The sequence below is a fragment of the Arachis hypogaea genome, chromosome 16 (assembly GCF_003086295.3).
Source record: "Arachis hypogaea cultivar Tifrunner chromosome 16, arahy.Tifrunner.gnm2.J5K5, whole genome shotgun sequence".
Lineage (NCBI taxonomy): Eukaryota > Viridiplantae > Streptophyta > Magnoliopsida > Fabales > Fabaceae > Arachis > Arachis hypogaea.
The window spans coordinates 49,820,021-49,847,766 of record NC_092051.1 but is presented as its reverse complement, the minus strand read 5'-3'; the positions used below and the strand labels follow the sequence as shown (position 1 = coordinate 49,847,766).

Genomic DNA, 27,746 nt, shown 5'->3' with positions numbered 1-27,746 from the left:
GCTCATATGAAAAAAAAAGAACAGAAAAGAAGAGGAATCTTCTATGTCACAGTATATGGATTTCTTTATGTGAGTAGAAGAAGAGAAGAGTAGAAGAATTAGAAGAGAAAAATTCGAACACAGAGAGGGAGAGAGGGTTCGAATTTTAAGAAGAAGAGAAGTGTTAGTGATTAAATAAATAAATAGAAAGAGATGAGAGGGTGAAGAATTCGAATTTAATTAAATAGAAAAGAAAAATATTTTTGTTTTTATTTTAATTATTAGTTAGAATTCGAAAATTATAAAAAGAAATAAAATTAAAATTAAAATTTAAAATAATTAGTTAATTGAAAGGAATTTTGAAAAAGTGATAAGGGATTTTCGAAAATTAGAGAGAGAAAAATAGTTAGGTGGTTTTGAAAAAGATAAGAAATAGTAAACTTTTAAAATTAAACAAAAAAATCAAGTAGTTAATTGAAAAAGATTTGAAAATCAATTTTGAAACGATAAGAAGTTAGAAAAGGGATTTTGAAATTAAATTTTGAAAAAGACATTATTGAAATTTATTTTGAAAAAGATTTGAAAAGGAAATTACAAAGATTTAATTTTGAAATTAAAGTTGATTACTTGACTAACAAGAAACTAAAATATATGATTCTAGATTTTAAAAATTGAACCTTTCTTAATAGGCAAGTAACAACTTGAAATTTTTGAATCTAAATATTAATTGTTAGCATTAATTTCAAAAATATGAAATGAAATTAGGAAGAAGATTTTGGAAATCAAATTTTTAAAATTTTTGAAAATATTAAGAAAAAAATGAAAAAGATTTGATTTTTAAAAAAAAATTGAAAAAGATAGAATTTTTAATTTGAAATTTTGACTTGACTAACAAGAAACAACTAAATTTTAAAATTTTTTTACTAAATCAATTCAAAATTTCAAAATTTATGAGTGAAATAAGGGAAAGATATATTTTTTTTTTTGAATTTTTAAAGAGGAGAGAGAAAAACATAAAAATGATGCAAAACACAAGAAATTAAGATAAAAACAAAAATGCATGCAAGAACACTTTGAATGTCAAGTTGAACACCAAGAACACTTTGAAGATCATGATGAACATCAAGAACATAATTTTGAAAAATTTTTAAGAAAAGAAAGACATGCAAGACACCAAACGTAAAATTTTTAAACTATAGACACTAATAATTCTAGAATACATATGAAAAACAAGAAAAGACACCAAATAAGAAAAATGTAAAGATCAAATAAGGAAAGTCATCAAGAACAACTTGAAGATTATGAAGAACACATGCATGAATTTTCGAAAATTTTAGTGAAAATTAAAAATATGCAATTGGCACAAAACTTAAAATTTGACACAAGACTCAAACAAGAAACACAAAATTCTTTTTGGTTTTATGATTTTATTAATTTTTTTTGTATTTTTCGAAAAATTATTTTGAAAAAGGAAATAAAGAAATTCAAAATTTTTAATAAGAATTCCAGGAAACATGCAATGTTAGTCTAAAACTTCAGTCCAAAAATTTAGACAGGGCTTAATAGCCAGCCAAGTTTTATGTGAAAGCTTCGGTCCAAAAGGTTAGACATGGCCAATGGCCAGCCAAGCTTCAGCAGAGCATTACATACAACAGCCAAATTGATGGGAATCAAAAGGCTCCTGCAATGATAAGTGGAAGCCTCGGTCCAAAAAATTAGACATGGCTTGACAGCCAGCCAAGCTTCAACAGATCATGATGAAACTCTAGAATTTATTCTTAAAAATTCTGAAGAACAAAATAAAATATTGTATAATTTTTTTTATGAATTTTTCGAAAATAAAAAGCTTTAAAATAAAATAAAATTACCTAATTTGAGCAACAAGATGAACCGTCAGTTGTCCAAACTCGAACAATCCCCGGCAACGGCGCCAAAAACTTGGTGCGGGACATAGTCATATTCTCCACACTTTTCTCACAACTCCGTGCAACTGACTAGCAAGTGCACTGGGTCGTCCAAGTAATAAATCTTACGTGAGTAAGGGTCGATCCCACGGAGATTGTCGGCTTGAAGCAAGCTATGGTCATCCTTGTAAATCTCAGTCAGGCGGATTCAAATGGTTATGAGGTTTTGATAATTAAAATATAAAATAAAATAGAGATACTTATGTAATTCATTGGTGAGAATTTCAGATAAGCGTCTGGAGATGCTTTGTTGCTTCTGAACTTCTGCTCTCTACTGCCTTCTTCCAACCATGCATTACCTCCTTCCATGGCAAGCTATATGATCCTCTCGGATGAAAACAAATCCATATGCACTGTCACCGCACGGCTAATCATCTGTCGGTTATCGCTAGCGTCGGAATATGACCATTGTCCTTTTGGACACTGTCACTACGCCCAACATTTGCTAGTTCACGGCCCTGCTTCTCTTGTTCCTTGACCAGTTTGCAAAGCATGCTAGTTTGGTCTTTTTGCTCCTCTCTTAATTGATCCAAGGTGGTCTGCAATTGTGCAACAGATGCTTCTAGCTGGGTCTAATATTCAATCGGAGGGATCTCTTATGTTTGAAGAGGCTCAGGTGTCTTCGTTTTGGGATGATCATCTGGTAGTATGGCGCTTTGCATCACTTGCTTGGTGATTGGGCCATCTGCTGGAATCCATGAGTCTTTGTTAATCAGGACTCTAGCCTCTTTACATAAGCGAAAGATAAGGTTTGGGTAGGCCAGTTTGGCTTGAGTTGACATCCTATTTGTAACTTTGTACAGCTCAATGGGGATTAATTGGTGGACTTCCACCTCATTCCCCATCATAATGCAGTGAATCATCGCAGCTCTTCTAATGGTGACTTCAGAGCAGTTGCTAGTAGGGAGTATGGAACGCCCAATGAAATCCAACCAACCCCTAGCAACTGGTTTGAGATCCAATCTCCTCGGTTGGTTTGGTTTACCTTTTGTGTTATTGATCTACTGAGTTCCAGGTAGACATATGTCTTCTAGAATCTGATCCAACTTGGGATTAGCCACCTCCCTCCTATTAAAGGATTCTGGATCATCCCTTTGTGAAGGTAATTTAAAGATCTCTCTCACCTTATCAAGATGAAAATATAGAGTCTTTCCCCAAACCATGGTGCGAAAAGTATGAAACCTTTGTCCATCTTTCTTTTACTTATCTGTCATCCACAGATTTGCATAGAATTCATGGACCATTGTTAATCCAACATTGGTCACAGGGCCGGCCAGGATTTCCTAGCCTCTCTTTTGAATCTGCTCTTGGATCTCCGGGTACTTGGTGCAGGACGGAGTCGTGTTCTCCACAATTTTCTCACAACTCCGTGCAGCTGACCAGCAAGTGCACTGGGTCATCTAAGTAATAAACCTTACGTGAGTAAGGGTCGATCCCACGGAGATTTTCGGCTTGAAGCAAACTATGGTCATCCTTGTAAATCTCAGTTAGGCGGATTCAAATGGTTATGAGATTTTGATAATTAAAATATAAAATAAAATAGGATACTTATGTAATTCATTGGTGGGAATTTCAGATAAGCGTCTGGAGATGCTTTTTTGCTTCTAAACTTCTGCTCTCCTACTGCCTTCTTCCAACCATGTGTTACCTCCTTCCATGGCAAGCTATATGATCCTCTCGGATGAAAACAAATCCATATGCGTTATCACCGCACGGCTAATCATCTGTCGGTTCCCACTAGCATCGGAATAGGACCATTGTCCTTTTGCACACTGTCACTGCGCCCAACATTCGCAAGTTTGAAGTTCGTCACAGTCATCCCTTCCTAGATCCTACTCAGAATACCACAGACAAGGTTTAGACTTTCCGGATCTCAGGAATGCTACCAATGGTTCTAGCCTATACCACGAAGATACTAATCTCACGAACTCGGTCTGTGTATTAGATATCCAAGAGAGTATACTCCAGCTGTTGTCCAATGACTATGTTGAACATCATGTAGATCGCTTTGTGGTTGTCAGGCACGCGATCTTGGCTAAGCGAGTAACGAAGATTGGGTGATTGTCACGGGCCACCCCTTCATTCTGACTTACTGAATTAAGAACAAGATTATATCTTGGAGAAGAAGTAGGCGTGAATTGAAGGAAAAACAATAGTACTTGCATTAATTCATGAAGAACAGCAGAGCTCCACACCTTAATCTGTGGGGTGTAGAAACTCCACCGTAGAAAATACATAAGTGAAAAAGGTCTAGGCATGGCCATGAGGCCAGCCTCCAAACGTGAACAAAGGTCTATAATAACATCAGATATAAAATAAATCTCTGAAAGTAGTTTTTATACTAAACTAGTAACCTAGGGTTACAGAAATTGAGTAACTAAGTGCAGATAGTGTAGAAATCCACTTCTGGTGCCCACTTGGTGTGTGCTTGGGTTAAGCATTGAAGCTTTTTTGTGCATAGGCTGTTCCTAGAGTTAAACGCCAGCTTTGGTGCCAGTTTGGGCGTTTAACTCCAATTCTGGTGCCAGTTTGTGCGTTTTACACCAAGATGTTTTAGGCTGGATTTGGATGCCAGTTTGGGCCATCGAATCTCGGACAAAGTATGGACTATTATATATTGCTGGAAAGCCCAGGATATCTACTTTCCAACGCAATTGAGAGCGCCCCAATTGGGCTTCTTTAGCTCCAGAAAATCCATTTCGAATGTAGCAGGGTCAGAATCCAACAGCATCTGCAGTCCTTTTTCAGCCTCTGAATCAGATTTTCACTCAGGTCCCTCAATTTCAGCCAGAAAATACCTGAAATCACAAAAAAAAACACACAAACTCATAGTAAAGTCTAGAAATGTGATTTTTGAATAAAAACTAATAAAAATATAATAAAAAGTAACTAAAACATACTAAAAGCTATGTAAAAATAATGCCAAAAAGGGTATAAATTATCCGCTCTTCAGTACTCATCTTCTTTTAATTCGAATCTGTCCTCTGGGATCATTGTCCTCTTGCTCATTATTTTGTAATAATGTTCTTCATGCTGCTTGGTACAGAATCTGAACGGTTTGAAAACAGCTGTTGGGTTGTATTCTTTGCTTCTTGAAATGGGTTTTCCACTTTTTGAAGCCATGAAATTCGAATGGGTGAGAAAGCAAGGATCTTTCCACACCAAACTTAGAAGGTTTGCTCGTCCTCGAGCAAAAAGAAGATAAAGAAGACGAAGAAGAGGAGAAGGATTCGAATGGAATGTGGATGAGGGAGTGTATGGGGCAAATATTATATATAGGGAGGGGAGGGTGGGTTTTCGAAATTAATTAGAAGATATGATTCACACTTTGGTAAAAGATAGAAAAAGATAAGTTTTAAAATTTGTTTAATCATCAAAGATATGAAAAAGATACAAAAGGTTAAGATAGAAAGTATGAGAGATACAAAAAATATTTTAAAGTTTAATAAAAAATTTGAAAAAGAATTGCAAAAAATATGAAATTTTGAAAAAGATTTAAAAAAAAAGGATTGAGAAAGATTATAAAAGATTTTAAATTTGAAAAGAATTTGAAATTAAAAGATGATGGTTGAAGGAATCTTGTTTAAAAGATATGATTAAAAAAAATAAGATTTGAAAAAGATAGGTTTTGAAGAAGTCAAAAACCTCCCCAACCTTTGTTGGGCGTTGAATGCCCAGAATGCTTGTTGGGCGTTGAACGCCCAGAATGCCCTTATTCTGGCGTTCAACGCTAGTTGTGTGCTCCTCCTGGGCGTTGAACGCCCAGACAGTGCCTCCTGGCTGGCATTCAACGCCAGCTTGCCACTCCTCTTTGGGCGTTCACCAGCGCTCCCTGGATGGCGTTAACGTCAGCTTTCTTCTCCTTTCAGGGCATTGAACGCCCAGCCAGTGCTCCCTGGCTGGCGTTCAACGCCAGACTTGTTGCTCCTTGAGGGCGTTTGATGGCCATCCTTCCCTCTTGTATGGCGTTCAACGCCAGCAAGGCGCTTTCCCCAGGGTGCTCTGTTTTTATCTCTGAACATTGCTGTCTCTGTTCTAGGAGGTATACATGATCATAATCATTAGAAAGCAAAGTAATTATGAAACATACTTGAAATTGCAAGAAAACTAGATTAATGAGAACAATTTATAGAAACTAAAAATAATAATATGCTATTAATCTTTGGGTTGCCTCCCAACAAGCGCTTCTTTACTGTCGTTTAGTTGGACTTTACTGTGCTCATGTCAGTAACAGGGTGGATTTCTCTTGCTCAACTTCACCCCCAAGTAATGTTTCACTCTCTGGCTATTAACAGTAAATTTTTTATCAGAGTAATTACTCTGGAGTTCTATATGACCAAAGGATGATATATTAGTGATTAGGAAAGGTCTTGTCCAATGTGACTTGAGCTTTCCAGGAAAGAGCTTCAGTCTAGAGTTGAAGAGTAGAACTCTCTGTCCAGGTTCAAAGACTCTGGAAGATATCTTTCTGTCATGCCACTTCTTGGCTCTTTCTTTATAATTTTTTGCATTTTTAAGTGCAGCTAGTCGGAATTCATCCAACTCATTTAGCTGGAGCAATCTTTTCTCTTGGGCTTGTTTGATTATAATATGATTTTTATAATATGATTTGGCGCCCTCTGCTAGAGAGCCTTCCTGTCATGATGAACCTCCATCAGCGAGTCGCGACAGCAACTCCACAATGCCCTTTTTGCCACGGAGAGGAAGAGACTATCATGTACTGCCTATTTCACTGCATTAGAGTACAAGAAATTTGGATCAGAAATCCTTTCAGTGGAATCATAACAGGAGAAGACAAAAAACAATTCTACCTTTGTTGAAATGACAAGAAAGCACACTTTTAACACCTGAAGATGGAGAATATAGAATTAAAAAAATTAGGTATCTATTGTTGGTGGATATGAAAGTCTCACAATAAATTCATATTTGAGCATATAGCAAGATCCTCCAATAGAGATAGTTCAATTGGCAAAGCATCTTTCCTTTTCTCTATCTGGTCGTGTATCCCCCATTCAACCTTAATTTCTTTTTTAGGGATTGTTACTTTTCCCTTTCTTGAAAATGCTATGTAGTACGGTGATGTGCATTCGATTAACCCCCACCTTTTTATTTTTTGTCCTAGTGGGACACTAATAATTTCTTAAGTTAATGAAATGAATAAATCTATCTTTAGAAAAAAATCTAATTATATATGAATTTAAACTTTGATTTAAATTTTTGAGTTTGATTATTACTTTGGGTTTGTTTGATTATAGTTGAATTTTGTAATATAATTTCAATCCTATTTGATTATAATCTAATTATAGCAAGAGTTTTAACTTTCTCTTAAAACATGGATAATCAAACTACCAAAGTATAATAAATCTTTGTACACTATTGCACAATCAAATTTATTACCGGATAATATTCAAACATGACTATAAACAACTCAAATAAAATATTCAATCATGTAAGCTATGGTTTAACGTAGTTCCAGCCTCATTTGTGCTAAATGTCAGGTCCTGCATAATCAAGATCCAAAAAAAGATTCATAATTCGATGCAAATTGCAAAGTATATAATGGATAGTTGAATGAAAATCAAGAAAGAAAAAAAAGAGCTATGCTTGGAATTCATGTATTAGGAAATAACATGGTAATAAAACTCAATTAAGATCAAGAAAAATGCAAATAAAAACGGTAATAAAATATTTTAGCAATAACAATTAAACATTGGACTTGTGTCTTTTTTTATCTTTCACATTCTCAGTCTATGTTTTACATAGCGGCTCTTATCTTTTATGTTCTTTGTCCATTTCTTGGTACACTTCTTGCATGGTGAAGTAAGTTTTTTGGTGTTTACAAATTGAAGTTTTTCAGTATAATCAAACATGCTCCAAATCAAAATTCATGAATAAGATCATAATCAAACAAGTCCTAAATCAAAGTTCAATAATAAGAAGACATGCTCCACAACGAAGTTCAAGAATAAAACTATAATCAAACAAGCTACAGATAATAAAGTTATAATCAAACATGTTCTACATCGAAATTCAAGAATAAAACTATAATTAAACACATTCCAAATTAAAGTAAGTCCTTCTTTTACTAAAAAAATTTGGATTGTTAAATTTATCCTTTTCAAAAATACATAAAAATATCATAACTATATCAATAAGAATGAAAAGTTGAGAAAAAAAATTGCCAACGCAGGTGAAGCATTTTAAGAAATAGGTAATATGGATTTTGTAAAGAGAGAGTAAAGTGTTGTGTTTTGTAAGAGTAAGAAAAATGAAATAATAATAGGTAGAACTGCAACATATTAAGAGAGAATGGTGAGAGAGAGAGGGGGGGGGGAGGGAACACTGAGTGGGGTAGAACTAGGAATTTACAGAAAAGAGATCCTAGGATTTGGAATCGAGAAGAGTATCAACGATTGGAAAACGTTTCTTTCTCTGTCTTTGTTAACAATCTGCCGTATGATATTTCAAAGGAGGAGTTATTTCACTTATTTCATTGGACAGGACGAATCAATGACATCTATTTGGCTCGAAAGCTGAAAAATAGAATTGTGTACATGTTTGCGTTTATACGATATACGACAAGAAGGGGAGCGATGAAGGTCATAACTGAAATGCATCATGCAAGAATAAGGGGAAAGATTATCTCTGTAGGTCAGGCCAAGTACAGAAGGGCTATGGGAGGGGAGAACGATAGGGTACGTAAGGAAGACCTTGCAAGAACTAAGGTAGAGAGTAGGCAAATTCAGAAGGGTGAAAGCTCTACAAAAGTGGAAGAAACTAAGAAGGTAACACCTGTCAAGGACACCCAAGGTAATGGTTGGACAAAAAAGGTCGAAGTGCCAGTAGCAAAAGAGAATTTTGATTGGCTATTAAGGAGTTTAGTAGGCGAAACAACAAGAGCCATCGATTTCAAATCGCTACGGAGAGCCATTGTTAAGAACTTTCCTCAGGTGGTTGAAGTCAGAGAGCTTGGAGCTTACAAAGCCCTACTAGTGTTTGATTCTGTGAAAAGTGCGGAGGAAGCGTATACCTTCAAAATGAATAGTTTCCTACAATTCTTTTACAATGTATGGAGATGGGAGGAATCTGAACGTAGTGAAAGTAGAAGAGTCTGGTTAGAATGCCATGGAGTGCCTTTACATGTATAGTCAGTGGAAACTTTCAATACGATCGGCGGCCTATGGGGAGAAGTAGTCAAGTGTGATGATGCAACAAAGTCTACTTTATCCTTCAGTGCTGGCCGAGTGTTAATCGATACATGTGTCTTTGAGGTGATCAAGGAATGGATTCATATCACGGTTGGCACCAGTGGTTTCGATGTATTTGTGAAGGAAATAGGCCGTGAAATATATGGAGACAAATGCTTTCTGGAAGATGCAAGCGCAAAATTGGTATGTGAAAATGCTAGCTCACAGTCCGGCAGAATGGAGTTGACGGTGGCGGCTTGGGATCCGGCGGCTGACCTAATCGGTATACGAGCCAATGACGATGGTGAACATAAGGGTACAATGGTCATAACGGACATGTTTTTGAATGAATGCAATCAAGATAATTTAATGGCATTGCAAAGGCAGCGGATAACGGATCCATTCAGAATTAATGAAATTAATGAGAAAGCTTATTTTGAGGGATTTGATGATTGTTTAGAATGTGAATCAGAAAGGACGGTTACAGAAGTGTGCTTTGCCAAAGGAAGTGGGGCCAAACATTTAGGAATACAAGTTCATAGGGGGAAGGAGACGCACAGGTTATTAACAAGGAGGGAGGCCCATATAATAAGCAATAAAACTGCACAAAAATTGGTCCATATAACTAAAGGGCTGGTGGAAGGAACTGGGCCTGATGGACTGCTGCTGCTGCCTGGGGTCCACGTGCATAACCAAGGCACTATCCAGGGGAACGTGCTCTCCAGCGATTCAGGTGCAACTCAGCCCTGCAGCGGATCAGCGCGATTTGGGCCGGGTCAGGCGCGATCCAGCAGTTCCGGGTCAAGGAAGCTTCATATTTGTTCGAGAAAGGTAGCGTTTTGTGGGCAAACAGACGCGGCAAGGGGAGACGCGGTATGCCGGGCAAGTGGGGGAGAGGAAGAACGAAGCCAACCTCTGGTTATTTGCAACGGTGCAGTAAGGAACATGGTGGCACGGGAGAAGTCGGGAGATGTTGACGACGAACCGGAAGTGGAGGGATTTGTCGATGGAGCAAGTAGCTGGGTTAATCATGGAGATCAAAACATATCGGGCCATGAAAAGGTGATCACCTTGGCAGAGAGAGAAGGCGAAGAAGAATGTGTGGGTCAGGACAATGAGATTGAACAGGTTACGGAGGATACTAAATCTGAGACAGAAGTTGAAAGCTCAAAACCAGGTGATGACCTGAGGGATACGCAGGAAGGACAGTTAGTGGAGAATAAGGAAACGTTGAAGCTAGCAGTGGAGTCAGGTGCGATTTTTTATGACGATGAAGAAGATATTATGGCGATTCTACAAAGTCAAAATGAAGCTATGGTAGCAAAAAGAAAGATGGCAAAACAAAAGGAGAAAGCTAGGAGGAGCATGCCCAAACAACGTAATAAGGTGTGTAGAAATTTTTTAAAATGATTTATAGTTGCTGGAATATTAGAGGGCTAGGAGGGTATGGAAAGGTGAGTATGGTGAAAGAGTTGAAAAAAAAATATAGATTAAATATGCTAGGATTGATTGAAACTAAAAGGGAGGTGGTTACTAAATTTGATGTAGCACGCTTGTGGGGTTGTGATACGGTGGGTTGGGAATTTATGGAATCTGTTGGTGCCTCTGGCGGCTTATTGTTAATGTGGGATAATTTAATGTTTACACAATTGAACTGTTATAAAGGGGATGGTTGGCTGTGCGTTGAAGGCCTGCTGACAAAAAATAATTTTAAATATGCTTTCTGCTTGGTGTATGGTGCACATGTGCGGAGTGAGAAGTTGGTGATGTGGGAGGAATTAAGCTACATTGTAGGTTTATGTCAGGTTCCGTTTTGTTTCATGGGAGACTTTAACGAGATAGTACGGTTGGAGGAAAGGAAAGGAGCTGTTAGTTTACCGGCATCTGCAGAGGATTTCAAGGAATAGATACAAGGTTTACAGCTAGTTGATTTACCGTTAACCGATCGGAAATTCACGTGGTTTCGAGGTCGTTCTTGTAGCCGTATTGACAGGATCTTGGTCAGTTTGGAGTGGCTTGAGAAATTTCCAGATACTCATTTGAAAGGAGACCCTAGAGGCCTATCTAATCATTGCCCGTTGATATTAGAAGATTCTAGATTCTGGGCAGGCCCGAGACCTTTTCGTACTTTGGACTCCTCGTTCACACATGAAGGATTTCTGAAGTTGATAAAGGATGAGTGGAGGAACTTAGGAGATGGTATGTTCACAAACAAGCTGAAGGCCTTGACAGTACCGTTAAGAAGATGGCATAAGGATAATTTTGGAGACATGGATAGCAGAATTCAGAAATTTGAGGATGAGATTAAGAAGGTTAATGATATGGTTAGTGCTGGTAGTTATGACGGAACAATGGAAGCTAGACGAAAGGCCCTGGTGACTTGCTGTTCGAAGTGGTATGTCAGAAAAGCAATTCATTGGAAGCAAATGTCTCGATCCCAACATGCTAAGGATATGGATAAGAACACTAGGTACTTCCACAACCTAGCATCGGCAAGAAGGAGGAACAACAGAATCGAGTCTCTAGTGATCAATGGAAGATTGGTGCAGAATCAGGCCCGAATAAAGACTGCGATTACAGGTTTTTTATAAAGAACTGTATAGATAGGAGTATGCCCCTGTGATCGGGATCCGTGATGGGCTGGTTAAGCAGATTGACGATGAAGAGGCAGCAGCGCTAGAGGGATTGCAATCAACTGAGGAAGTACGAGAGGCAATCTGGGATTGTGAGTGCAGTAAAGCTCCAGGTAGTGATGGTTATAATATGAACTTCAAAAAGAAATGTTGGGGTGAGATAGGTCAGGAGTTTACTGCAGTCGTGATGGGCTTTTTCCAGAATGCAAAGCTACCAACATATGCTAATGTTACTTGGGTGGCACTAGCTCCAAAATTTGTGGGGGCCAAGGAAATTAAAGACTTAAGACTGATTAGTATGGTTGGCTGCGTTTATAAGGTAATATCCAAAGTGCTGGTAAGAAGAATGAGGTTAGTGATGCCACACCTAGTAGGGGAGACTCACTCTGCGTTTGTAAAGGGCCGCAAAATACATGATGGTGCTCTCGTTGCTTGTGAGACGGTCCAATGGTTGAAGCTCAGAAAGAAGCAGGCGGCAATTGTTAAACTAGACTTTCAGAAAGCATACGACAGAGTGAGGTGGAGCTTTGTGGATAAAATACTGTAGAAGATGGGCTTTGGTCTTAGGAGGAGGACTTGGGTGAAGGAATATGTGACTACAGCATCTATGTCAGTCTTGATCAATGGATCACCATCCAAGCCGTTCAAGATGAAGAGAGGACTCAAACAATGAGACCCTCTTTCTCCTTTCCTGTTTGTTCTGGTTGTTGACGTTCTGCACAGGATGGTGGGGGAGGCGGTAAGGAATGGATGAATTTCTCCACTGCTGGTGGGAAGGGACAATATAGAATTGTCGCATCTCTAATTTGCAGATGACACAATCTTATTCTATTCGCAGGAAATGGGGATGCTAGTGAATTATAAGAGGCTCCTGCGTTGTTTTGAGCTAATGTCTGGCCTGAGCATCAATTTTGATAAGTCGAGCCTAATTCCAGTCAACTGTGAGAAGGAATGGGTGACGAGTATGTGTGGCTTGTTGGGATGTACCGAGGTGGTATTACCTGTCAGATATTTAAAAATTTCTCTTGGCGCTAATCCTCGGCTGGTGAAGACCTGGAAACCAATCATAGACAAGGTGGAAGACAAGCTGAGCGTTTGGAAAGCTAGATCTCTCAACAAAGCGGGTAAGTTGGTTCTAATAAAATCTGTTCTTAATAGTCTGCCAGTCTACTACTTGAGCTTGTATAAGATGCCAAAAGCGGTTGCAGAAAAGATAATTGGACTTCAGAGAAGGTTCTTGTGGAGTAAAGAAGATGGGAATAATGGTATACCACTGGTGAAATGGGAGGTAGTTCAAGCTCCGAAAAAGCTAAGTGGCTTGGGGGCGGGAGACGCTCTAATTAGAAATGGGTCGCTTCTGTTCAAGTGGTGGTGGCGCTTCTCAAAGGAGGACTGCCCGCTGTGGAAGAAGATTGTATGCTCTTGTAATCAGCTGGACCCATCTGTAATGTTGTCGAACCAAACTTTGCCATTGAAAGGGGGTCCTTGGAAAGATATTTGCCAACTTAATATTAAGGAACAACATGTAAGAGACATGATGATCCGTGGTTTGTCTATGGAGGTGGGGAACGGTAGGAACACTTGTTTTTGGGAGGATGCTTGGTTACAAGGCGGCCCATTAAAAGATAGTTTTTCGAGACTCTTCTCTATTTCAAATCAACAAGGATTCGTCATAGGGGACTGTGGGTTTTGGGATGGGATAGAGTGGGTATGGAACTTCCAGTGGAGGAGAGAACTATTCCAATGGGAGTTAGAGTTGCTCAATCAACTTCACGAATGGTTACAGGTTTTAAGATTATCGAGTGATAGAGAGGACTCAGTTGTATGGAAATTTGACAAAAAAAAGAGTTTTTTCTACTAATTCTTTTGTGCAGGTGTTGCAAAAAGGGACTCTTTCAGAGGATATCACGAGTTACAGCTTCACGAGTTCGATTTGCAGAGGCTTGGTTCCTCCAAGAGTTGAACTATTTGCATGGTTTGTTTTAGTACGCAGGGTCAATACGAAGGAGAGGCTGAGTAGACTGGGCATTATTAATCATAACGACAATATATGTGTATTGTGTAAAAAGGATATAGAATTTGTACATCATTTATTCTTGGCCTGTGAGTTTACATGGCAGGTGTGGTGTGCTTGGTTGAAGTATGCTGATAGAGCATGGGCCATTCCGGGGTCCATTAAAGAGTTCTTCGAGAGTTGGACTGGCGTACCAGACAGAAAGTTGGAGCAAAAGAAATGGCTAATAGATTTCTTTGCGGTTATCTGGAACGTTTGGTTGGAGCGGAATAACAGAGTATTTCAGAGCATAGAGACAAGTGTTGAAGGTGTAAAAATTATGTCATTTTCGAGTTATAGGGAATGGTATGGAGTTGATCCGTTTGGTTGTTGATGGCAATGTCGGAGATGACCACGGATTATACTTGGTATTTGTGTTTATGTCTTGATTTTAGTGTGATTGGATCCTTACTGCTCCACTTTATTGTGTTGAGTTCCCTTTGTTCAAAAAAAAAAAAAAAACTGCAACATATTAAAGGAATGAAAAGAATGCAAAGAATAAGACATGGCAACCATGAGAAACAATGAGCACCATCGGAAGAAGGAAGAGAGGCGAAAATTTGCTGTGGTAGGACGAAGGCGATGTCCGGCAAAAGCAATGAATGTCATTAGAGGGAGAAGTCTTATGACAAAGGGAAGGAGAATAGGTTCATGCGTTTTGTGTAATGCGTGCTTTGTCAGTGGATGCTTAGGTTTTGAGCGCGTGAAATAGTGATCAAGAAAGTATAGGGAACTAAAAGAGTAGTTATACAATATGTATAATGAGGGTATAGAGATGTTCGATTCAGTAGGATATTAGATGTTTATTATTCCTAATACCCGGATGGTTATTCTGGATAATATGGGTGTATTGTGTTTGAGAAATTAGTAATATTTTATCTTAGATGTTTATTTTTTAACTTATATTACACCAAATAAATAGTCCATTATACAAATATTTCATTAACTTCTTAATAGAACTCTGATTGATTTGGTTGCTAATTTGTTTTGCACTTATAGAATATCAAGATATATAGATAGCTAGCGACCTATTGTGGTGACTGATTTTAGTATATATATATAAATAAATAAATAATTGAAAAGTTTATCGTGAATGCTATGGTGTTTAAAATATGGTGCCTAATTTACTAAAAAAGAGAAAAAAAAATAATAGAGTAAAGTATCATTTTTGTCCCCAACGTTTGGGGTAAGTCTCAAAGTTGTCCCTAACGTTTCAATCGTCCTATTTAAGTCCCTAACGTTTCAAAATTGACTCAATGTTGTCCTGCCGTTAGGGATCCGTTAACAGAATTGACGGCAGGACAAAATTGAGACGATTTTGAAACGTTAGGGATTTAAATAGGATGAAAATGTTAGGGACAAAAATGTTACATAAAAATAAATTTTAATTTAATTTTATCTTTCAATAATATTATTTTTTTACTGTACATAGTATTCAATTATTTTTTAATTACATCTAAATAAATTACACTTAATCACATTATTTTTATTTTAAATAAATTTATTTTTTTATAATTTTAAAGAATTTTGATACATTAGAGACAAAAGGTATAATTTATATATATATATATTATTTTTTTCTTTTCTACAAGTTTATATACTAATCATTTTACAAACATTTCATGATAACTAAAAATCTTTAAGAGTAAAATTATAAAAAAAATAATTTATTTAAAATGAAAGTAATATGATTCAGTATAATTTACTTAGATGTGATTACAAAATAATTGAATACTATGTACAGTAAAAAATTGATATTATTGAAGGATAAAATTAAAATTTATTTCTATGTATCATTTTTGTCTCCAACGTTTTCATTCTATTTAAGTCTCTAACGTTTCAAAATCGTCTCAATTATGTCCCACCGTCAATTCTATTAACGGATCCCTAACGGCAGGACAACATTGAGTCAGTTTTCAAACGTTAGGGACTTAAATAGGACGATTGAAACGTTAGGGACAACTTTAAAACTTACCCCAAATGTTGAGGACAAAAACAATACTTTACTCAAAATAATATTTAATAAATTTTAAATATTTTATATTTACTTTATACATTTTATTTTTTATTTATAAAAGCATGTTAGGCAATTTAGGCACCTCAATGAAAGGCACCATAAAACCACCAAAGTCTATATGCACATTAAAAAGCAATCTGTATTTTAACCGTAACTTATATATATATATTTGAACCTTTTTATTTTTTATTTTTTACACTAAGCAATAAAAAAAGTTAAAAACAGCCACCAAATCAAGTCTTCTTGTTAATTGGACTACACTTACATTAGACATGGCAAAGAATAGTTTTATAAGACCATTTTTAGTAGAGAATTTATCTTAGTCTTTATTTATGATCCATATATCATAAAAAATAATTCCATATCAATATTTGTAATATAAACATTAAATAGGAATTCAAAATATTTTCTCTTTCTCTGTTAGGAGAAACTAATTTTAATCTCTATTATGATTCTACTTAATTAAAATAATTAAGATTATATTAGATATTTTTTTTATAATAATATTATTTAAATTTATAAATTTAAAAATAATACACTGTTAAAAAATTTATAATACGGTTAATATTTTTAAATTTGCAACAGCTAATTTTATAATATAATTAGAATTTTTAAATTTTATAAATAAAAATAAACAATCTAACCAAAAGTTATTTTGAAATGTGTAAAAATTAAATTTATCTTTTTACGTAAACAAATTTTATTAATTATAATTTAATATAATAATATATATAATATTCAATAATAATTTAATATAATTATTTAAATAATATTAATTATAATTTAATATAATTATTTAATTAATTATAATTTAGTATAATTATTTATTTTAAAGATAACTTGCCACATGACAAATTACCGTTGGATACTAAATTAGCGTTTGGTGGAGAGATAGAAACGGAAAGACTGAGACTGAGAAACAGAGACTATGAGACAGAGATTGAAATAAATCTCAGTATTCTATTTAGTGCAAAATGGAAGATAGAAATTGAAACAAAAATGAAACTCTAATTTTGTAACACCCTAACTATCAAAACTCACACTTTCGGCTGCGCTACTCTGATAGTTCGGACATTACGACGACTCTTATACTATTTAATACTAAAATATGAGCCTGTTTAAAACTTTAAATCACAATACCGCTCCAAAAAAATATTTTCGTTCGGTAACGTACATCCATACATACAATACAACTTACAAAAACTCTCAAAGAGTATATATATAACTTTACAAGCATTAATCAATACAATTCATATCCCTCTTATAGAAAGTATAAAGGTAAAGGTGAGGAAACAATAAACAATAACTAAAGCAATACAAAACATCACGACAACAACTAGATAAGCTCTTTGTGACTTCTGCGTCCATATCCTAAAATGGAAAATTTGTAGGGGGTGAGAACATCATCCTCGAAAGGGTTCTCACCGTAGGGTTGCAGAATTACTATAATAGGATACGAGAGATAAAATTGTTACAGTGATTGATAACCGTCTTATGTATCTTTTCAAAAACAACGGTTTATTATAAAAGATAAATCTGAAATCTTTTTTGAAAGAGGAACGGTTCAATTCTTAAAAACTCAAAAGCCATTTCAAAAGGTTTATCTAAGCTGAACCAAATTAACCTTTCATGCTTTTCCAAACCAGAAACACCAACCAACATGGCCTTCGACCCAAATCATGATCAACCACGGCCCCAAGCCCAAACAGTCCAACCAACAACCAATCACCACGGTCCAACAGAATCCCAGTCACAAACACAAGTAGGAAAGTTCAAGCACAAATAAACAGTTACTGCAAGTAGAACAATTAGCAGATAATCACAAGTAATCACAAAGACAAACCAAGTACAATATGCACACCCAAACAATGTCACATAGATGCATATGATGCATGCCTGTTCTAGTGGCTGATGATATCATATGTCGGTTATATAGCCATCCCGACAAGTCCTGGTAGCTAACCATTGGACTGTTCCTCTGTCGTGCATCCCCAACTCAAGTTATTCTCGATCATCATCGTGATCATAATCATAATCCATATCCAACATCCTCACTGGTGTATATTCACGGGGGCGAGCTCATCCGGGACTTTCATAGTACCCGGCCACACTTACGACATAGGGTCAGCAGAGTATCGAGTCTCAACCTAGAGCACGTGGTGGCTAGCCACTGCTTTCACCCAGGAAAACTCGTATCTCAGATAGTTAGAAGTGCAAAATCACAATATCAATGTCTCAGCATATATGCATTTATTCTCAGCCATAAATCAATATTCATTTCAGCCATCCGGCTTAAATTCATGACTCATAGTTAGCCATCCAGCTCATAACATATTCCGCAATCAGCCGGAATTCATTATCACACAGCCATTCCGGCTCATAACAAAATAGTACTTCCACCATCCAACATCATCAATTTCATAAAATCAGCATTCAAGCCATAAATCACTTTTTCTCAATTCATTTCACTTTGAAATCAAATTTCAACTCTTTCAGCCTTGGCTTTAAAGATCTCATTTCTCAAATCATCTCAGGCTCATAAGCCACTTTTACTCAAAGTAAGTTTCCTTTTTAAAACAAAGCGACCATCGGCATTCTCTTTCCAAAACTTCCAAAACCATGGCAAGTTAAGGATTTATTTTGAAATATTCACAATCATCCATCCAACAATGGAATTTTATAACAAAGTTTCTTCGACAGAGTCTCAAGTCTTTAGGGAAGGACAACCTATCTCAATTCCTTAAAAACTAATTAAAACTCTTAAAATCATAGATTCTCGGTTCAAGTAAATAAAAGCTGAATTTATTATGAAACCGAGTCATACAAAATCACAAGTTAATACCCAAACCAAAATCAATTCACTTGAAATGGAACCAGTCCATTGAATCAAACTACTTTCAGATTTCTTCTTAAAACCAATTCTCTAACCTCTTCCAAAATATCGCAAACGTAATTATTCTATCAAAAGTCCAATTTCCTTGAAATCACTAAAAGCTTCTTTGAACGAAACCTTTAAGTCTAACCAAAAGCAAAAGCCCTTTTTATATTAAAACCAATATTAGAACATAATACTCTCCTTCAGTGATTCAAATGGTAAAATAGTTCATTTCTAAATAAATCGAACTCGAGACATATAGTTTACTTAAATAAATTAAGCTCGAAAACATAAATATTTTCTTAATAAATCAAATAATACGATTTCCCAAATTCAAACCTTTCCAAATAACTTTTCAAACAAAGTCTAGGAGTTTATAGAAATTTCGACAGCACCTCCCCTAAAACTTGGACTTTTCCACCCGGTTTGGGTCCCAACTAAACCGTTCCACAATCCTTTTCAACAGTCCAAAATCCAAAATCAGTTCAAAAGCAAGCTAAGTCCAGCAGTCATCTCATTTTCATATCTCAAGGAAACCGTTTCAAAATCAAATCGTTATCAACCGATTAAACTCGTTTCCAAAACCTTAAAGAAATAGTTCAGCAACAATTCATTTATCAAAACCAAATCAATTAAAGCAAACCAGGCTGAATCCAAAAGTGTATTCTATTTTTCACATTATCAAGGAAATCAACTCAACTCAAATCAATTCCCAACGGATTAGACTCGATCTCAGATCTTTAACGGAATCAACTTCAAAAATATTCCGTTTCACAAAGTCGCACAACAATCCAGTCAAACAAACATTCATAATCATTCAAGACAACCAAACAATACATAAGACTGATACAATCACCAATATGCATTGCCTCACATCAGTATCCATATGTAATAACTCCAATATATAAAATATAGTTTTCAGAAAACAGCCCCTACCTCGACACGTTGAAACTATAATCCAAACGCCTCTCAGAAATCCTTTCGCCTCGACCCAAAATCAACGGCAGCTTCAAAGCACAGCCCCACACATTTTCACAGCAGCATAAACAGCTCTAAATTACAACAAGCAACCTTAGTTACTAAATCCTAAGAACATTAATATCGTAAAGACTTTAATACACGTACGGGACACTAACGCGGGGCTTTCGAAACATAATTACTTACCGAATTAACACAATGAGGAGCTGCGATTCCGAACCGACCCAGCAACAGCTCCGGTAGCGGCCAGAAGCTCCGGTGGATCAACTATAATAACCACGCAGCATCAAAACCTTCTTGAAATCCAAAAAGACAGAAACCTCAATTAAAACCCTTACCGGTAGAGTTTTCCGGCGACGGCAGAACAGCCAGAAGCTTCGGCGGTGGTCTCAGAAGTCATAGAACGACTCCCGGCGGTCAGAATTGCAGAGACGTAGCTCCCTTCTCCGGCAGCGGCACCTGCGGTAGCCTGAACCCTCTTCTGACTGCGATTCGGCTTACCATCATCAGCAGCGGCGAACTCAGATGGTGGCAGTGGCGATGGCCGTTCCGACGGAGGCAACGCCGGCGACGCGAGCAGCGGCTGGGCACGGTGGTTGAACCCCAGCTCAGCCTCAGAGCTCTCTGTCTCCTCTGTTCCCGAGTTCTCTCTCTCTGACTTTGCCATAAGTGGCGGCGGCTGGCTCTGTGACGAGGATGACGGCGGCGCAGTGAGGGCGACGGCGGCGACGCGACGGCAGCTACTAGACACGGCGCCTTCTCCCTCCCGATTTGGTTCGCGCTCGTCTCTCCCTCTCTCCCCTGGCAACGACGAAGACGGCATGGCTGTAGCGGCTGCGCGACGCGACAGGGACTGGGCGGCTCCTCCAGCATCGCGTTTTCTCCCTCCTCCTCTCGGTGACAGAGGCGCGACTCATGGCTCCGTGGACGGGACGACCATGGCGGCACGGATTGGGTAGCAGCATCAACGCGGCCTCCTTCTTCTCTTCACTTTCTGCTTTGTTTTTCTTCTTCATTGTAGCGTTGCTGCTGCTTCTGGGTCTGTTGCACGCTGCTGCTGGGAGTAAGGAAGAGGGGTTGGGGGTGTGGCGGCTGAGGGATAGGGATTAGGGTTTCATTTTTGATAATTAGAATTAGGGTATTTTAGTAATTTCAAATAAAATTGGGAATAATATAATAATTGAAACCTAAATTAAATCCAACACTAATCATATATAGAAAAATACTATTTGTTCATCAGTTTTATAAATTATTTTTAATAAAATGTTTAAATCTAAAAATTAAAAATAATATAATTAATTTTTCTATTTTCTAAAACAACAATATTAATATATTAAAATATTAATCATTTAGTCCAAATCATATAAAATTCTTATTATGTCACAACTACCAACTTTACAATTTGAATATAAAAAATAATTGTAAAATTAGATAATAAATCTTGATTTATTTCAAATTTAATTAATCAAAACTTGCTTTAATTTTCTTTAATAAAGAAATTTTTGAAATTAAAGCTACAGAAATACTGAATTTGAAATTAACTCATGATAGTCCTTTTTCAAAAGTTCTGGCTCTTACAAATTTAATTTACAAAAGGGTAAAATTGGAATTAATTAATTGAAATGGAGATATTTTAGGTATAAAGTGTTATTAAAATTTCAGTTTCTATCTCTAAAAATTTTAGTCTCCTATGTCTCATTTTTTGAAAGTACTGAAATTCTAAAATTTTGGAGATAGAAACAAAAATTTTAATATTAGTCTCTAAACCAACAAATATGATACTAAATTTCAGTCTCTCAATCTCTGTCTCAATACTTCAAAACAAACATTACCTAAAAATTGCTGAACTCCTCGAACTACATGAAAAAACTCAACTTCTCTCTTCTCCAGGAAATGAAAGTCCATCGTGTCGAAAAAAGTGAGTTGGAACTCATCCATTGGAATTGCTCTAAGTGCAGGTTTTATAAAAACCAGTGATTAGTCTAATTTTTTAAATTAAGTCAAATTTTTATTTATTTTTAAAATTCAGATAAACAGTAAACTACTAAAAATTAAAAACTGTATCCATCTTTTTTGTAATTTTGACAAGAATGACTCGTATTTTATAATAAAAATATTTTTAAAATTTATTTTAGACATTGAATTTTTAATGGGTTTTTTAAGCAAGATTAGAAAAGTTCTCTTATTCCGACGCCGTTTTGGTTTATGAATTTGAAAAAAAAAAAAAAAAAAAAAAAACCTAATTTCCCAACGGCACCCCAAACCATCCGGTCATCCCCAACCTCAACTCACTATCTCCCAAGAATCACAGCTTCACTCACACACTCTCACCTCTCTATCTGACTCACACACTCTCCTCGCCGGCTCCTCCGCCGCGTCCCCACGCCGCCAGTGTTTGCTCGCCTCTGCCACCTCCGTCTCTGTCTTTCCGGCCGCCTTGTTTGTGCCGTGCCTCCCCTGTCTCTGCCTCAGCCTTGTGCTCGTCTGCCTCTGCTGCCTCCGTCGTCATCGTGTTGGCTCCTCTGCAAGCTCTCCTCTGCTCCTCTTCGAAGCTCTGCCCTCTCTCGCCGGTGGCCTGCTCTGCAACGGCGCAACCTGCACCGACTCCAAGTTAGAAAACCGTCCCTGACTCTGTTTATGCTTCTGCTGTAGGTCAGTTTTTTATTTTTTTTAGTTATTTTTAATTTTTATACTGGATTTTTGCTGTTTTAATGTATTGATGCTAATTGTATTTGTATGTACAACTGATTGATTTAATTTGTAATAGGTTTAGATGAATTGTATTTGTAATTTTATATGTAATATTGATGCTCATAGGTTCTGTGAATCAAGAGATTGGAATGGGAAGAATTTGTCAGTGATAGTGTTATTAGATAATAGGTGCTGTGATTGATTGATTGTTTTTTAAACATTGTTTTAAGATGGCTTCTCACAAACTCATTGGACATAATTTATGGATTGTTATGTTTGCACTCTTATTGCGTCAAATTAAGATCCTACTTAAGTAAATCAACTTGGGTTAGTCTATCGGTTAATTCACTAGTCCACTTAAGCAAGTATCGGGTTTGAATATGCAGGAACTCATTGGCGCGGCAAACCCTTAAATGGAGCTTAAATTTACGGCGAATTAGTTGTTCGCCTATCGGGCTAAGAGATACCATAGAAACCAAAAAACAAAAAATATTGTAGTACTAATTAATTTGATGTCTATTTTTTTATTAATTATTTTTAGAAATTGAGACTTGATTGTTGTTAAAGTGTTAATAAAGACGTGTATTTTAAATTTTAATTTTGATGATTTTATATTTTTATTTGAGACCGGTTCAACTTGTGATTCACTAGTTGAACTAATAACCTAGTGATCTAGTAGTCTGACCGGTTCGATTATTGGTTTAGTTCTGACAACTAGGTTTGATATCACTCATACTTTCTTGGAATTCTATTACTGAATTGACGTATACATCCCTAGGATTGGATTGGGATTGATTACCGGTAGGCATAGAATGGAGAAGGGCTTAAGTAGCACCAGCAGCACCAGCAGCAGCAAGGAAGGGTTACCTCTCACCCCTCATTCCAACTTCAGAACTGCTTCCACCGACGATGACCTCTCTCACATCCTCTTCAACATCAAATCCTCCAAAACTTCCGTAACCACCCCTTTCCCATTTCCCAACAATCTCTTCCCTTCATCTTTCTGCAATTTCTAATGACATATGTTTGATTATTTTTTTTGCAGGCTGTTATCAGTTATGGCGCCTCTTGGTATGTTTATCTCTTCTCTGAATATGTTTGATTTATATTACTATACAAGTAATTAAGAATCAATATAATAATGGAAACTGATGTTAAGTGAACACAAAAACAGGTAGCATCTTTTACCATTTAGGCTTACTTGATTGTTGTAACTTGTAAGTTGGTTGTGTGAAATTGAAATATAGAACAGGAGATTATGAATGATCTAGTTTCCTTGTTTTTCAGGTGCCGCGTGTGCAGTGAAATCCTCCCTGCATTCCATAGATTGAGCAATAATTTTCCAAAGCTCTCCTTCCTCTATGCAGATATTGATGAATGCCCAGAAACAACTCAACACATTCGATACACCCCTACTTTTCAATTTTTTCGAGATGGTGAAAAGGTAGATGAAATGTATGGTGCTGGAGAAGAGAGGCTGCGTGATCGCGTCTGGTTGCACTCTTGAGTACACTATACAATGTCATTTTTATTGTCCGAGTTAAGTAACATGCTTGCAATTTTTCAGTAGATGTAACATTGTGAATCATGAACAATTCAGTGAATATTCAGGCAAACCCAGTATTGAATGTCTCCATTTGAAACTACAACCATATAAACCGTCCTTTTATGAGGTAAACAGCTTCATAAATTGATAAAAAAATATCACGTAGATTGCATTTTAAGTTTACACCAACTACACGAGATTGGCTGCAAAACAATCAACAGCAGAAATGGGAAAAGAATCGGCAACGGATTAAGAAATCTGAAGTGGTAAAACCGAAAAAAAAAAGAGGCAGCTAATGCTGCAAGCTCCTATTTTACTAATGTATCCGCCTAAGAAGCATGTCTAACCCTCGTTCCTCATCAAACTGAAACGTAATCTTCAATAAGAGGTACGCATTGAAGCTCCTTTTATTTTCTTGTTTACCCAAAGTCTGAAAGATGGCTGCGATGATAACCACCTGTAATCTGGTTATTTCATCAAGCCTTGGGCTTGAGCATCTTCACCGTCTCCCAAGTGAAATCAGGATCGTCACGTCCGAAATGTCCGTAAGCAGCAGTCTTCTGGTACCTGAAGTTGCCTCCTCTCATGAGGTCAAGATTGATGGCAATCATTCCTGGCCTGAAGTCAAAATTTTCCTTAATCAGAGCCAATATGTCCTTGTCTGGAATCTTTCCTGTTTTGTAGGTGTCTACAAAAACAGAGAGTGGCTCTGGGACTCCAATTGCATAAGAAACCTGCACAAGACAGCGTCGAGCAAGCCCTGAAGCTACCACACTTTTTGCTGCTTGCCTAACAATGTATGCACCACTCCTATCAACCTTGGTTGGGTCCTTGCCGGAGAAGGCACCTCCACCATGAGCACCCCAACCACCATAGGTGTCAATGATGATCTTACGGCCAGTTAGTCCTGCATCTCCATGGGGTCCACCAATCACAAAACGACCAGAAGGGTTGAGGTGGAAGATAGTCTTGTCATCAAGGTATTTAGCTGGGATGACAGGTTTTATTACATGCTCCTTCAAATCGCTGGCTATCTTGTCATTGGTGACAGTTTCATCATGTTGTGTTGAGATGAGGACAGTGTGCACACGAATCGGGATCATGGCTCCATTATCATTCTTGTACTCAACAGTAACCTGTGTTTTTCCATCAGGTCTCACCCATGGGCATGTTTTGTTCTTTCTAACTTCAGTGAGCTTGGCACCAAGTTTAGTAGCAAGGACATGAGTAAGTGGCATTAGCTCAGGTGTTTCATCTGTGGCATAGCCAAACATGTGTCCCTGGTCACCAGCACCAATTTCCTCAGGCTTTTTGGTCATGTGACCATGAACTCCTTGGGCAATATCAGGGCTCTGTTGCTCAATGTTGACCAGAACTTTGCAGTTGTCAGCATCAAGACCAACATCAGCTGAAACGAACCCAATGCCTCTGCAAGTGTCTCGAACTATTTTCTCATAGTTCACATTTGCCTTGGTTGTGATCTCACCAAAGACCATAACCATGTTGGTTTTTGTACAGGTCTCACAGGCAACCTTGCTCTCTGGGTCTTGCTCCAAACAAGCATCAAGGATGGCATCCGAAACCTGGTCACAGATCTTGTCAGGGTGACCTTCATTTACAGATTCGGAGGTGAAGAGAAAGGTCTCCATATCTGGCATTAAATAAGGAAAAAGGGTGTCAGGTGAGAAAAGATATGTTGAAATGTGTTTAATGAATAATCTATAAAACAATAATCAAGAGTAAACAATGTACATTCTAATGCATGAAATTAACAAATATCAAATTTCTGTAGCACCTTCAAATATGTTTTAATCGATTGATTAGTGCATAAGTTGTCATCCATTATAGCTCCATGTAAAGCAATAATGATCGTAGATAACCTTTTGGCCAAATCTCTTTGAATATAATGAAGTTAAGCAGTATAACAGAGTTCGTGAGTTAGGAGTTGCACTTGTACAGTTGATTTGTTGTTATATCTATCATACTTTATATACATCTCAGGTCTACATCTCAGGTCAATGAAGATGAAATTAGATTTCATTATCACATTAAATCTGTGATGAAATCATTGAATCGTATGTAGATCTACGATGTGAAATGTTTACAACAGGAATCAAGCACTGCGTAATTTTAAGTAAAGTCGACACGTTGATTTATAGTTAATCTAATGATCTAGGAAAGGTAGCGATAGTTTTGGCTTCTACTAGCTTGCAATTATTTATTTGCAAAAGCTACTTCGTTTCATGCCTGATAAAATAGATCAAAAACCGCATAACCGACCTCTCAATTCTCTGAGCTTTCACTAGAGAATTACAATTTCACTTTATTATCACTTCATGCAAGCATAATCACCAAGCAAATAAAAAAAAATCACAAACACAAAAAAAAAAGAGAAAGGACATATAGATCCCAATGAGCTGCAGAAATCGAGAGCCACAAATATTTTATACCAGATAACGATAATGCGGAGCAGATCCAAATGGATTTGGATAATGGCAATAATAACAAACGAATAATTCCGCACACGTCCAAACAAGAAGAACCAGAAGAACAACACAATCAATTTATTAGCAATTAAGCACTAGACCTAATCAAGGCGAAAAAAAGCAAATTCTGAAGCAGACATTGTGAAATTTGGATCGAAGATCTGAAAACAACTAAAAATGCAGTTATAGATTGATCATGAGTAGATGAATTCTGAATGATAATGAGCAAGCGATTATCGAAATGCGAGAGAAACTAAGGAAAAAAGAGTTACGCACCTTTGTGCTGCTGCGTTGAGGCGTAAGTGAAACTAGGAACGTGAGGAATTCAAAGAGGAAGGGAAATGAAAGCGAGTGTAGCATTATATAGACAGACATTCTGAATATTCGCGGTAAGAAAATTTACACGAATGACTCGCTCTTTTTCTCCCCCGCTTTTTTTTTTTTAGTTTTGATTAATTAATTAATCTCACTCTTTCCGGTTTGTTTGTGGTAGTAAAGTCGTTATATAATTAGTATTAATCTCACTCTTATGTCATATGTTTCACATTGTTCCTTCTTAGTGTGAGAAATAACTAGTAGCTTCCTTTCCTCTGCTTGGTTTCTTGGACTTCCATTAAATTACAAATAATAGGCGTAGAAGTTTTCTTAAGTAATAGAATTAATGTGATTCCTATTTTTGATAATGTCATTTTATATATAATTTTTTTATATTATGTGTTTGCATAAACTTATAAGAAAATAATGATATTATTAAAATAAGAATGACAATATTCATTTTCAAATAATAATGTAGCATTACTTTTGTGAGCACCATTAAAATTCCTAACTAATAAGTGGGTTTTTAATATTTATCACCAGTTTGTCCTTAACAATGGATTTTTTTAAAACAAATAATTTATATATTTTATTTATGAATATAGATAATTTGTAGCATATTTATTAATTTTTATTCTTTTACATATTTCGTTTACAGTATAAACGAATTAAGATTGCTTATATCTCGTTTAAACGAGATAAAATATTATTTTATTTAACTTTATTTCAATTGTAAATGAGATATGTATATTTATAAATATAAAATATAATTTTTGAAAATAATAAACAATATTAATAATTTAATTTAAATAAATTTCAAAAATAAGAATTGATATTTTGTAACTATTAGATTGATTTTAATTAATTTATATGTCATCTATATTTTAAATTTTAAATTAATAAATTTGTTTGTTTGTATGGAACTCTTCTTTAAAATAGAACATTTCAAATAATAGGAAAAATATGCAGTTTCAATTAACAAAAAAGATAGACAGTTTCAACTAATATGCAGAGTTAGGAAC

At 36.4% G+C, this 27,746-nt stretch overlaps 3 protein-coding genes across 7 annotated transcripts; 1 reads left to right on the top strand and 2 right to left on the bottom strand.

The window, feature by feature from the left end:
* Nucleotides 1-6,020: 6,020 nt before the first annotated feature.
* On the bottom strand, nucleotides 6,021-20,815 carry LOC112754198 (uncharacterized). 5 transcript variants are annotated; one of them, XM_072220442.1, is made up of 5 exons: nucleotides 20,025-20,804; nucleotides 19,873-19,953; nucleotides 19,645-19,760; nucleotides 6,755-6,790; nucleotides 6,021-6,675 (listed from the first exon to the last, which is right to left on the bottom strand). In XM_072220442.1, exons 1-2 carry the CDS (start codon nucleotides 20,507-20,509, stop codon nucleotides 19,950-19,952), a joined length of 489 nt encoding a protein of 162 aa, XP_072076543.1. In that variant the 5' UTR covers nucleotides 20,510-20,804; the 3' UTR covers nucleotides 6,021-6,675; nucleotides 6,755-6,790; nucleotides 19,645-19,760; nucleotides 19,873-19,949. The 5 variants fall into 5 exon arrangements, with proteins under 5 accessions (XP_072076543.1, XP_072076544.1, XP_072076545.1 ...); XM_072220443.1 differs by lacking the exon at nucleotides 6,755-6,790; XM_072220444.1 differs by lacking the exons at nucleotides 6,021-6,675; nucleotides 6,755-6,790 and adding an exon at nucleotides 7,217-7,444 and having other exon boundaries at nucleotides 20,025-20,815.
* Nucleotides 20,816-21,910: 1,095 nt separating this feature from the next.
* On the top strand, nucleotides 21,911-24,027 carry LOC112754197 (uncharacterized; the record flags this gene model as incomplete). Its single annotated transcript, XM_072220440.1, has 4 exons — nucleotides 21,911-22,296; nucleotides 23,156-23,333; nucleotides 23,423-23,448; nucleotides 23,665-24,027. Coding segments are annotated over 4 exons (810 nt in total), but the record flags the coding sequence as incomplete, so codon positions are not given.
* A 14-nt stretch (nucleotides 24,028-24,041) lies between these two features.
* On the bottom strand, nucleotides 24,042-26,788 carry LOC112754196 (S-adenosylmethionine synthase 3). Its single transcript, XM_025801761.3, has 2 exons — nucleotides 26,686-26,788; nucleotides 24,042-25,574 (listed from the first exon to the last, which is right to left on the bottom strand). The coding sequence occupies exon 2, from the start codon at nucleotides 25,570-25,572 to the stop codon at nucleotides 24,400-24,402; it is 1,173 nt and encodes a 390-aa protein (XP_025657546.1). The 5' UTR covers nucleotides 25,573-25,574; nucleotides 26,686-26,788; the 3' UTR covers nucleotides 24,042-24,399.
* Between the last annotated feature and the right edge of the window lie 958 nt (nucleotides 26,789-27,746).